Source organism: Megalopta genalis, chromosome 11 (assembly GCF_051020955.1).
Source record: "Megalopta genalis isolate 19385.01 chromosome 11, iyMegGena1_principal, whole genome shotgun sequence".
NCBI lineage: Eukaryota > Metazoa > Arthropoda > Insecta > Hymenoptera > Halictidae > Megalopta > Megalopta genalis.
Window position 1 is genome coordinate 13,210,871 of NC_135023.1, and position 12,488 is coordinate 13,223,358.

Below are 12,488 nucleotides of genomic sequence, written 5' to 3' on the forward strand. Positions count from 1 at the left end.
TGTGATACACAGGGTGTCCCAAGATTATGGTGCTTCCGGGAAATGAGGGGTTCCCGAGGTCATTCGACGTAACTTGTTCCTCAGCGCAAATGCAATACGCCGCTTTGTTTATGAGTTATTATCGAAAAACAGTGACCAATGAGAGGCGAGATTACTTGGCGCGAGACGGCCGAGCCAATGAGCAGAGCCGTCTTGCGTCAGCCGAGCTCGCCTCTCATTGGTCAGTGTTTTTCTCGTTAATAATTCGCTAACGACGCCGCGGATTGCATTTTCGCTAAGGGAAAAGTTACTTCATGTAACATCAGGAACTCCTAATTTTCTGGAAATACCATTGTTTTGGAACACTCTGTATATTATATTATTTTATAACAATAACAAGATTGGATTTCTTTAAACTCCGTTCGATTTCTGTTATAATTAGACCGCGGATTTCATGCATTTGTGCCAAAAATCGACAGATCTAATAGCAAAACAGCGAAAACATTTATAAAACTCGAAAACATTATTATATTACTGTAAACTCGTTCATACATGATCAAGAAAAGAGCCAACTGTCTATGTAGTTCCTGCGTCTTGTAATGAACAAAGACAATTTCCATTTTGCATAAAATTCCGCGTGAAGGGGTTAACGCAAAAGTGGACGTCGAGTCAGATCGAACGCCGATCGTCCGAGCGAACGCACGCACCTATCGAACATAATTATTTTTGTCCTCGAAGAAACGATTACGATCGAGAAAGTTGAGTGCATCGTAACAGCGAGACGACGAAAAAGAAAAAAGAAAAAAAGAAGGGAATAGTAACAGCAAGGTTGTTAAGCGCACAAAGAGCTAAATCTGCGGAGAACCGTGGCATCAAATCGGAGCCGGCGATTAAAGGCGGCCTTTAGCCAGCAGCCCGGAAAGCGGAAGCAAAAAGGAATTAACCCGGCGGGGAATTTAAAGAACTAACTTCCAGATTTTCTATCCCCAATAACGCCGGCCAGCGATCCCTTTATTTGCCGGCGTGCTTATCTGCGCCGGCAGCGAAATATTTTCTGTTCGCCGTGTAATTTCCATTCGCCAGCCGCGGCCACCCATACACGGGCGCCCGGTTTTTCCCGAACGGGCAGAGCCCGGTTTGCAGCCGTGGGCTCGCCATAAGAAGAGCACGGCGAATTGCGTATCTTGGCAAAAAATTACCACGAAGATAGAAAAGAGAGATGGCAGTTCCGGACGGGCTGGCGGCGGAGGTCGCCGGGGTAAAATCGGAAGCCAGACAGCCCGCGGCTAGAATGGACCGTGGACCGTGTTAGCCAGGAGCCGCTGCCAAATGAAATTATCCCCCGAAAGCACCGACGATCTCGGGGGTTAATTCCGCGAAGGGGGTGGCGCCGGCGCTGTTTGTTACACCCCAACATCGGTATCGCTGCTGCCCGCTGCCTTGGGCTGACCATAATTTAATACCGGTCGCTAATACATCCCTACCAGCGTTGCTCAACCCCTCGGTTAGATAAGAGTGCTCGTCCCTGTGGCCACCTCCCTCCCCCACCTGCGACCAGGCTGGAAAGGGTGTGCGGTAGCTGTGCTGCACCGGCAGCGAAAATTTCGGGACCAAGATTCCCGGCCGGTTGCCGAGGGCGCGTTCACGGTGATAAATGGGATCGAACGGGATCGTGACTCGTTTGATTGCCAAGTCGGTATAAAGGGGCCGAAATTGTGAAATATGCGCGGTTCGAATTAAATGAACGGTCGGCGTCGAACACGGGGAGACATTAAATGCCAATGATGCGGCCAATTTTTAGTTTGCACGTACGGCGGCGGCCGTTACGTTACCACGATGAATTCTCATTTCGCTGGTAATCGCGTGATCGCCACTTATTTATTTAGTTTTGTTTCGTTTGCGAATCGACGGACGGTTGTTTCGCTTTTTCAACCCGCTCGGGCGGGATGGACCTTTTTAATACGAAAATAATCGTGTATTTTTAGGGTCGTTTAGAATTTTGTTCGTCGATTTTTCAGCGACGACGTATTTTTTTAAGGTGCTCCTCGCAGATTCGGCAATTCTTCTGGAGGCCTCGGTGAAACGTGTGCACCTTGAAATTAATTGTCGGAGACTTGATGTTCGAATAAGAATTTTTAATAGAGAGGTAACACTTCGATTGTCACGTCACCCATACGTAAATGGCGGAATTACTTGTTTGCAGGCGATTCCATTGCGTTTTCTAAATTTAATTAGGATCTGTGAAACGTGAGAATGTTGAGAAAATAATCGACGTCGTGCAACTTATATAAGTTTCCAATTTTAATTTGATTAAATGAAATACATTGTTTCTGCGATATTTTTTAGATGGTTGGCGGTCGAAGTGTTAAAATCCCTGCAGGGTTATGCAGGATTTTCCATTATTTTCTGTGGACGTGATCTCGTTGCACTATAATAGACAGAGAAGATAATCAACTAATCTTGTTTCAGATGCATCATCTTATCTATACGATTAAAAAATCAAATAATGAAAGATACAATCTACCATAATTGCATCAGACTCACTCTATCACATCTTCTATAATATCGTATTATTATGAAAATTTCGAACGAAATTCACTAAATATGAATATTACACCAAACTAAAACGAAACAATGCTTTATTCCATGTTACCATTATTTTTCCATTAGAATAAATATATACTTTATATATAGAATAAGTATATAGAAATATATAGAATAAATACATAGAAGTATATAGAATAAATATAAACTTTCTGTTTCTCGCGACCGAAAAGTTCGGCCAAAGTGTTCGGAAGATATTAATTTGACCTCGAAATATATTGAAACTGGTCTTCCATTCCCGCGCGTTCCTTTATTTCTTCGATTTTAAATAGTCCGCCCCTCGGTCCACCATCTTGACATTTCACTCGCGTCCCTGCTGAACGGAGGGAAGCAGGCGCCATCTTAATCAGCGAGCATTAGCGCGGGCAAATCAAATAATATTTCACTGATTCTCCCGTGAATTACATTTCCAGCGTCCGCCATGTTTTATCGCGCCGGCTCGTCCCGTATTTCTCGTTTCTTGTTACGATTGTCGGACGGAATCCACGAGGTAGGAACTAACGTCTCGCCTTAATCCTCTCGGTCATCTATCACCGCGGAGTATGTACTGATTAGCCGATTCTATCTTCCAGCATTTTTTCCGCACCGGCACCGGTCGCCGCCGCCTTTTGTTGGCTTGTTTAATAACTCGTGATGAATGTACCCTCGCGCCGTCGCCTCGCTTCCAGCTCGTCCACGGAGGAAGCGGATCCCTCGGGTCCTTCCGAGATATCCTCTTTTCTTCCCGCTTCCGAGCCGTCAGAAATTAAAACGATAAATCCTCGCCGCGGCGTCTCCGACTGTCGCGAAAAATATATGGACGCGCTGCCTTGGATTAAAGGAGAGCAGCAAAAAAATTCTGTTTCGGCTCGTGCTGCCGGATCATATTGTTTCCTGGAACTCTGATCCAGCTTCAGAAGTTGAATTAAAGTCGGATTTCGTTCTTTCCGCTACAATAATTGCCTCAGCTTCGAATAAAGTATGAGATATCACGTTGGAATATAATAATTACTTTCAACCCCTTGCGATGTAACATTTTAATATATTATATTATATTACATAATAATATATATTTAAATAATATTATATTATATTAAATAATATATTATATTATATCATATTAAATACATATTAACAATTTATTATATATGGATGTTATGCACTTACTTTAAGTGTTTTTTATGTCTATTTTCACTGAACGAATGCGTCATAATTATTTCATTTTTCATTGCATTTCAGATTAACCCTTTGCTGTACTTTTGCTAGTCTGATTCGTGATAGAGATTTCTATTAATCATCTCTAAAGTTATTCTGTTCTTTTAAGTTGAAATAAAATATTGTTCGCTTCACAGCAATGTTTAAGTATTCAAGTAAATGTCGGCACATATTAATTATAAATTTTCTATACCTTCTAAGGAATTATTGCAATCGAATAAATTCGAATTATTGTGTCCAGAATTGTGGATACAATAATCTCTCTCTCTCTCTCTCTCTCTCTCTCTCTCTCTCGAATTGTTTCAAATAAATATTTATCTAAAATAATTATCGAAATGAATTCTTTCTCCACGAATATTTTGTTCGAATAACGATTATCCATTATTCCTCATAAATTATTTTTATGCGAATGATTTATAATATTGAATATATAATATAATATTAATATATAATATATAATATATATAATATAATATTTATAATATATATAATATATAATATAATATTTATAATATAATATTCTATCCGAATGATTTGTAATATTGAAAGATTATTTAATTACGCGTCAATGAATAATCTACGCAAAAGTAACAAATTCTCCGTTGCGACATTTAAAAAACGGAATACTGAAGAAACAAATCGACGAACTATGAAAAAAAGAAAACGGAAAATTTTACTGGGATAAATCGTTATTCAATTGAATATTCATTCGACGGCATGGAATAAAATTTCATTCGCCATCTTTTATCTCTTATCTATTCAATTCCAACACTGTCTCCGTCTTTTGTCAATAACATAAACGTAACAACTGCTAAATGGAAAGCGCCGCACGGCTAAACAACGTGTCAGATATCCAGGCAACATTTCATCCTAAAACTTTTTCTTGTAAACGTAACAGTATTCGCGTAACCGTGTCCGAAAGTGAAAAAGTTGCTACCCGGGAGCGCAACAATTAAAAGACGATTGAAAACGAAATACAGAAAGTTCGGCGCGCGCCTAATAGTTTCGCGGTTCATCCCCCGGCGCGGGTAGAGCCGAAATCCCCGGCGAGAGCGCGCGCGGGAACCGGCGAACAACCCCGGCAAGAAGACATTAATCAGGAAACTTAGGTCCGGCTCGCATTCCACTGTCTCGTCGCGCGTTGTATCGCATAAATACGACGCGCGGCTGATGGTTAACACGATTCCCAGCGACACGTTGAAGAGGGAGGATTCGTGTTCGCGAAACTTTCCGTCAGGGTGGAACGTGCCACGCTGACAGACCATCATCCAGCCAGCAACGATCCTCCAGCCTCGGCACCCCACCCCGGAACCCGGTGTCGGCTCGGCCGCCCCTCGAGCCCACCCCTTTCTATATTCGTTCCTACAGAGGCCGGGGTATCCGCTACCCTCTCGTACCTGTAACATCAATTAAAATTCCCGTGGTCGATGAGCCGCTGTTTCGTGCGATCGTCCGCCGTTTTTAATTGGATTAGAGCGAGACGGGGCTACACGGGCCAGCGGCATCGGCGGCCACGAGGAGGGTGGGGTCGTGGACGATGTCGAGGGTGCCAGGTTACAGAAAGGAAGGGGTTGGCTCGGATAGATTCGGACGAGGAAAGGAGAGGACGGGGGATGCCGGGCAGGTAAATGACAGAGACAATCTACTCGCAGCCCCTTCGATTCCCCTTCGTGCTCGATGCGATTCGCGTGGGGGCACACCGGGCCCCCGGTATCGATTCAGGTGGCTTTGTTGCAAAGGAAAAGCACCGAGAAATTAGAGAACGAAGTCGACAGTTTTGTTTCTTTTTTACTTTTTACTTTTCTATTTCTTTATCCGCTTTCTCATTTTTCTTTTCTTTTTTAAGGTTATGTCAAGAGGGAGAGAGAGTCGCGACGTCGACCCGGCGAGAATCGGAATTGAAAGTTTCGCGTGACTCGGCGAACTGGGACTTCGAGGAAACGCGAATGGTCGTGGTTAGCTGGGTGCGAGTGATTGCTATTGCGCGATAGGGTGGTGGAGTCGGTTACTGTGGGCTGACCAATTGCTGTGCCTTTGTCTTCAGTCGTAATTAACTTGATATTTAGCGAATATTTTTATTATTATTATTAGTATCATTGGTATCATATTATTATTATTATATATCAGTATCAAATGTTTTATTAATAAATGAACGAATTAAAAGAGTAAAAAGGATTAATACGTCTTATCCGATAAATGTAAAGCTTTTTCTATGTAAGTAAACTATATTCTCTCTAACATCTCAGCAAAAAATTTAATCTGTAAAAATAATTTATCACCGACAGAGTGTTGTGAGTATTGATTTAACTCCTCCAGGTATGAAAATCGCTGTATTCGTAACATTAATATTTAATTAAAGCGCACTACTCTAGTTCTGCGTCCGAATCACAGATTCGAGACCATAAGAATTTATAAAAATTCTGAAATCGTTACCAGTGTGACCGATAATATAACAAATATTAATATAACAAACATAGTATCATAAACATTTCACCACTGCTACAATTTTAACACTGGAGAGAGAACTACCAAACCGTTTATATATCAATAAATTAATAAATCGTCAAAACGATTGGTTTCTGACGTTTCCCTTCACAATTCCTGATATCATAAAATTGCATCAATGAGATAGTTTTTAGATAAACTTCTTTATTCGAACGTACTATTACAATAGAAATCGTACGAAGTTTAAATAAATCCAATCTTACCATTGTCACAAATTAAATTAGTTGCTTAGAGCTCGATATTTCCAGCGTCAATATACAATAAATTCTCCCCAATTTTCCTTCAGCTTGTTAACAAAAATAGACAATTTGGAAAGCGGAGATACGATTATTCCGGATCATTTTAGTTTACAATCTAAAGGAAAATTGGGGAGAATTTACTGTACACGAAATCGAAGTTGGCTAGAATGTTTTCGTTTCGAAGAAAGCGCAGGAACGTTACCAAATAATAATCGTGGCTGCATCGGGATTCGCAAGCTAAGAATGGAACACGTTGCATAAAAGAATGCAACGATATTCCGGCTGTGTTAGAAAGTTCCCCGTGATTTGCAACATCACCGAATAATTTAACGACGCCCAGAGACAATTGGATTTCAGTGTTCGATTAAATATTTCGAGGCGCGGGGGGAAGAAGCGTGGTTCAATCTTCATTAAGGCGGGCCCGTTCGTCTGTTTCCGAGGATACAAACGCGCAGTGGAAACGCATAAAATCCGCAGTGCTAGTCATCGTCAGGGGCGGCTCAATTTATTTCGCCCGCGATAAATAACTCAATTGTCTTCCGGCATTTTCTCCGAAAGAAACGTGGCCATCTACGGGCGCCGTAAATCACATTTATCGGACGCGGAACGGTAGAAATAGGCTAAATCCATTAATTAAGAGGAAGTTCAGAAGCGTTGCATGCGTTTGAATTGGCAAACGCGACGGACGAACGAACGCGGTCGCGTTTCCCCGTCCCGGAGAAACGGGGATCTCTTTTTGCCGTTCGGAACGATATTTTCAGGAACGATCCGCCATATCCGTGGGATTTTTCGGCGTGAACTTTCGGCCGGACTGTCCGCATAAATCACTCGGACAGCCCGCAAACCGCCGGGGGCGGCATTCGTGCATCGTATCTGCATTCGCAACACGCGGCATTAATTATGTATTCAATAAATTTTAAACGCATCGAAATGAATTCAAATTGCAGATTAATATTAAACGGTGCTGGCTAATTGGTCGGGCAATTATGCGGCGTTAATTAAACATTAGAGGCGAAGTCGCCGCGACATAAGGACCGAGCTCGCCATCTGGCGAAAGCTCGACGCCATTCCCGGCCGAAAGCTCCTTACAGAGCCATCTGAAACGCCGCACTTGCTGGATGTTGGTAAATCCATATGAACTGTTAACATTTTAACCGATGGAAAATAATCGTGTCACATGAACGACAGTGAGTATTAGAAATGTTTCGTTTAGTTTCTCGTTAATATTTGGGCCGTTTATTACTATTATTGAATCATATTTAATTTAATACTTTATTTGATTTCTTTTTTGTTATTTTCAGTTGAAGTTTGAAAGTGGCTTACAAAAGTTAACGAAAAAGTGCATTTTATGCAGGTAGAAATTACAAAAGAGAGAATATTTTCCCAATACAGTTGTTATTCTTTTAATATTAGTGAAACTATTCGACGTATTTTTGTTAAAAGACATTCGATAACTTTGTGTTTTTTAAAAATTCTAGAAGGATAGAAAAATAAAAAAGATTGCAACCCTGTTATTATATCTTATGATATTTTATGAATTAACGAGTGCAAAGAGTATATCGAATAAAAAACACTCAAAGAATTAATAGGTATTATTATTTCCGATTAATTAAAGTAGTTAAACAATGACTTAAATGACTACGTAGATTTTTATATTGAAATCACTGCAAACAATTTTGATTTTCTATAAATATCCACAGTTTATTTGTGACTTCTATAAGAAATTTCGAAGCAAATATTTTGCCTGTCTGCTAGTTTCAACCCTTAATCAGTCTAACCCTTAAAGACAGCACCTTGCAAAGAATAATTACTTCAATTAATTGTACACATATCACAATAAAGAAAAGCGATTGACGACAAAGGATTTAGCGAATAATTATTGAAACACAAGAACGCATAGAGATTATAACAAATAAGCAGCGAATTTTTATGCAAACTAAAAATTGTCTGCGCTAATTTCAAGATATAGAAGATAGATAGATATTTATTTCTATTTTTAATGATTTTAATGAGTTGAAAATAATGTGTTTTTAAATTCTTTAACACTAGATTTACGGAACCCGTCAAAATGACGGCTCACGAATTTTTTAATTTACGAATATTCTTATCGTAAAGATACATTTACGAGTTATTTATTCAATTTATATGTTACTTGCGGCAAAAATCTTACAATAACACTTGTTAAAAATCAGAATAAATGTCTCATTGTTACATTTATAAACTAATATGAAACAGCTGTTTTCTGTGCTCCGTAAATCCAGTGTTAAATTATTTTACCGTTTTGTATTCGACCAAATCATTTTCATCCTAAATGCATAAAACCCGCGGTCTCCTAACAAATGATTACCCAAATAGTTCAGCGAAAAGCGTGCACGCGTCCAAATGAATGAAATCAACGAACAAGAAAGAATTTAGTGAAGATTTAATGAAACACAACGACACAGTTCGTACACATTTATTTCGAGGATGTGGGTGAATTGAACAGCGCGTTTAGAAAAGAAACACTTTATTACATTCACCTACGATCTTTATACGTTTATATACGCAAGTTGCAAAGTTACATGCACAACAACCTGCGATCCATATGGAACGGTTGCCGTCCGGATCGGGCGCGCATCGAGACCGCAAAATATTCTCCAACCCCCGCGGTAAGAAATTACACGATGCAAATGAGGAAGATAGAACGTGAGTCGCGCGACGATTCCGTGGTGGTTCCGATTTAAAAACGCTTTCGCTCCTGATATGTCCAAGATTGGCGAACGCTCAAGACTTTTGCCATAGGTACAGTAGCGGTCATAAATTTCAGACGGTCAAGTTCCATTCCGGTTCACACGCGTATTCTATTATTGTTACTTAGATTTATTTAGTTCGTTTCCTTCTGAGATCTACCGATGCGTGTGTTTCACTTTCTAAATCTCGAACATACGATTGCGAAATAATTTAAGCAGGACGCAGCTGTGCTCTCATGTTTCTGGTCTCTTGACTTCCATGAATTCGTTGTGTCTTACGTATGCGAATGAAATCTTACGAACTCGTTTGTTATTTCAGTACGATAGAATCTCGATTGTCCGACCATCCAATCCTTTTTTGTCCAAAATTCGTTTCACGCGTGCTTGGCTCGATCCAAGGCAATCGATATGCAAAAGGATTTATTATAAAAATCAATAAAGATAAAGTCTGCCACCGTAATTGGGTAACTATTCTATTATCCAAACATTCGAGTCACTCTGTTTAGGACAATCGAGGTTCCGCTATGTACAAATATCAAAAAATAATATCAATTTTAACAATAATTTTAATAATATATGAAATATCAATTTTCGATTATTGTGTTCTATTAAGAGAAACCTAAACAATGTTTTTCTACGTGATACTCTCAAACGAAGTTATCAGACAATATTACAGGAATATTAATAACATATAATAATACATATTTATATTATATATTGTATACAATGATATATATTTATATTATACATTATATATAATAATATAAATTTATATTATATATTATATATAACAATAATATGTATATAATTATATATGTAATAATATTTGCAATTAATCGTATAATTAATTATATATCATTCGCCCGATTCTTTCAAAAGATTTACACAATTGGCGACGCAGTGCAAATGTAAGTTGCCCGAAACAGCAATAAAGAAATACGATCGCAAACAATGCAATAACAAGCCATCGTTCCGTCTCAATCTTTTGCCCGCTACTGTTGATCGTGATCGATAGGAGACGACTTGATGATCGATCGCGCGTGCCCGTGGAACCGCGACGATTCAGACGGTGACGTTTTTAAAAATGACTTTGTACTATGATCCCGTTCGCTTCTGACTGGCATATTATTTATCTGTGCATCCGTCGATGATTACGTTTTGCTACGGTAAAATCCCCGACGCGATTCGTCGAACGGCCGATCGAATTCCCGCTCTGCGGCGGCATTCCTTCTTTTCCCCGAAAATGGTCAGACGTGTTCACGCCCCATTGATCATTCGCAATTATACCGACCACCGAGTACATTACAGCATATCGACTACTAATTAGTTATTCCACCTCGACTTTATAGATCCGTCCGATTGGTTATGCAGCTGAGACGCGATTACGTGATTAATTGAGGATAAATTGAACAGCGAGTCGCGCGAGTTTCGTGGGCTACGGCGTAGCCGGCCGATCCAACGATCACGGTTTCCACGAACAGGATCGATCGGTGGATCGGCATTTTTTCCGTGTCGGCGCGCAAAGAAATGCCGAGCCGGTCTCTTTACACAGACAAAGGGTAGATCACGGTGTTACACGTAGGAGGTACAAATTCTTTCCGGTAAAATCGAGCCTACGGTGTGTAACCCATCCAAGATACTATAATAACTTAACGCTACAGCTAACTTTTATGCGCTCTACCACAACATTCCTTTTCGTCCTTATCTTATCGATTAACATGCCGAGTCTTAAACTATGCGACACGTCGTTCCGGAACACCTGAAAAATCGGTTCCGCCCGACCGAGCTCTTTACACGAACAGCTTATTCTCAACGTCGACAGCAATGACCTATGTACAAGTCCCTCTGAGAAATCATCGAGCAAAGATGTCCCCTGACGAATCGGTTCACTTTAGAAACTACAGTCGTCCTGCACAGAGTTGTCCTGCAGGGAACCGCTTGACCCACGGTCGGTACCAGTTATCATCGCGTGGTAACCGTTATCAACCGGTCACTGGTTGTCCGGTAGTCGGTCCGGTAGAGCTCCTGTAGTCCGGCAGCTGGTAAAGCAGAGTTTTCTGCTAGTCGCGCGCTAGGCGCGCGTTCCTCCGACGGATCAGACGTTACGCCGCTGGCTCCTCTGTCTCAAGGTTACAGCGGCGTTTCTTCCTCTTCCAGTTACCTTGGGGTCGGAGGAGGTGGTGGTGGTCATACGGCGCTGCCCGTGTAGAACCCTGACTTGCCCGCCAGACCGGGTCCGCGTTTCCTCTTCTCGCATTCCATCGTGCTGAAGGTGTTCTGGGCGATCTGCGACTTCCGCTTCGGGTTCTGCAGCGTCATGCTCCTCTGGCTGGAGTTCGAGCTCGAGCTGGTCCCCGGCTCCGATACCCTGAGGATCCCGGAGTGTATCGTCCCGAAGTTCTGGTAGATGTACTGCGACTGGATCGCCGAGACCGACGTGTTCTGGTTCTTCAGGGTGATCGGCACCGTCTGGCCGGCCAACGTGTTGTACCGCGTGTCGTAACCGAACGGCGTGTCCAGCAGCGACTCGCCCTTCTCGCCGTATCCCGACAGTCTCGAGTCCAGGAGACCCTCTTTCTCCGTGAAGGTCAGCCGCGAGTCCACCACGGTCTGCTCCGTGGCCCTGGGCGCGAACTCCGTGTACCGCGGCTCCTGGCCCACCGTGTGCTCCTTGCTCTCCGTGAAGGCGATCATGTTCTGCCGGGAGTCCGACAGGATCCTCGAGTCGATCAAACCCTCCTTGTCAGCGAAACCGCTCAGCCGTGAATCGATCACGCTTGCCTCCGACTTGCCGGTGAACGTGTAACCAGGATCCGCGTTCTTCGCGTCTGGGTACGCCGGTAACACGTGCGACAGGTCCGCCTTGTCGACGTAGCTGATCGCCTGCGGGTTCGACGCGCAGATGTCCGGCGCGGACTTACACAGCAGCGATGTGCCCTCTTCGACCACCCTTTGCGGAGCTGGAATATGGTTGCGTTTGATGGTGAGAGAGTGGTGGATGGGGGCAGGTGGATATGTTACAGTGGTGCACACTTAGGGATACACTTTTCTGATCGCTTCAAGTGGGCATTTTTCGCAAACGTTCCCGCTTCTTAGTTTAGGCGAATTTACGGACCATCTGACATAATCTGAATCGATATGTTCGCTAGCAGAGTCACGCGTGTATGATGACTATGGTTTTGTATTTCAGGCGAAGGATGTGAAGTTAATTTGATGAATATAGTTATAGTAAATTCTT

The 12,488-nt window shown here is 42.0% G+C and overlaps 1 protein-coding gene across 1 annotated transcript in view; it reads right to left on the reverse strand.

Moving 5' to 3' along the window:
- Positions 1-8,960: 8,960 nt before the first annotated feature.
- Positions 8,961-12,488, reverse strand: part of LOC117226179 (uncharacterized) — a 320,981-nt gene continuing 317,453 nt past the window's right edge. The window contains exon 7 of the mRNA XM_076525093.1: positions 8,961-12,210. Within this exon, the coding sequence (XP_076381208.1) occupies positions 11,438-12,210 (773 nt within the window). The 3' untranslated portion in view covers positions 8,961-11,437. The remainder of the gene's footprint in view (positions 12,211-12,488) is intronic.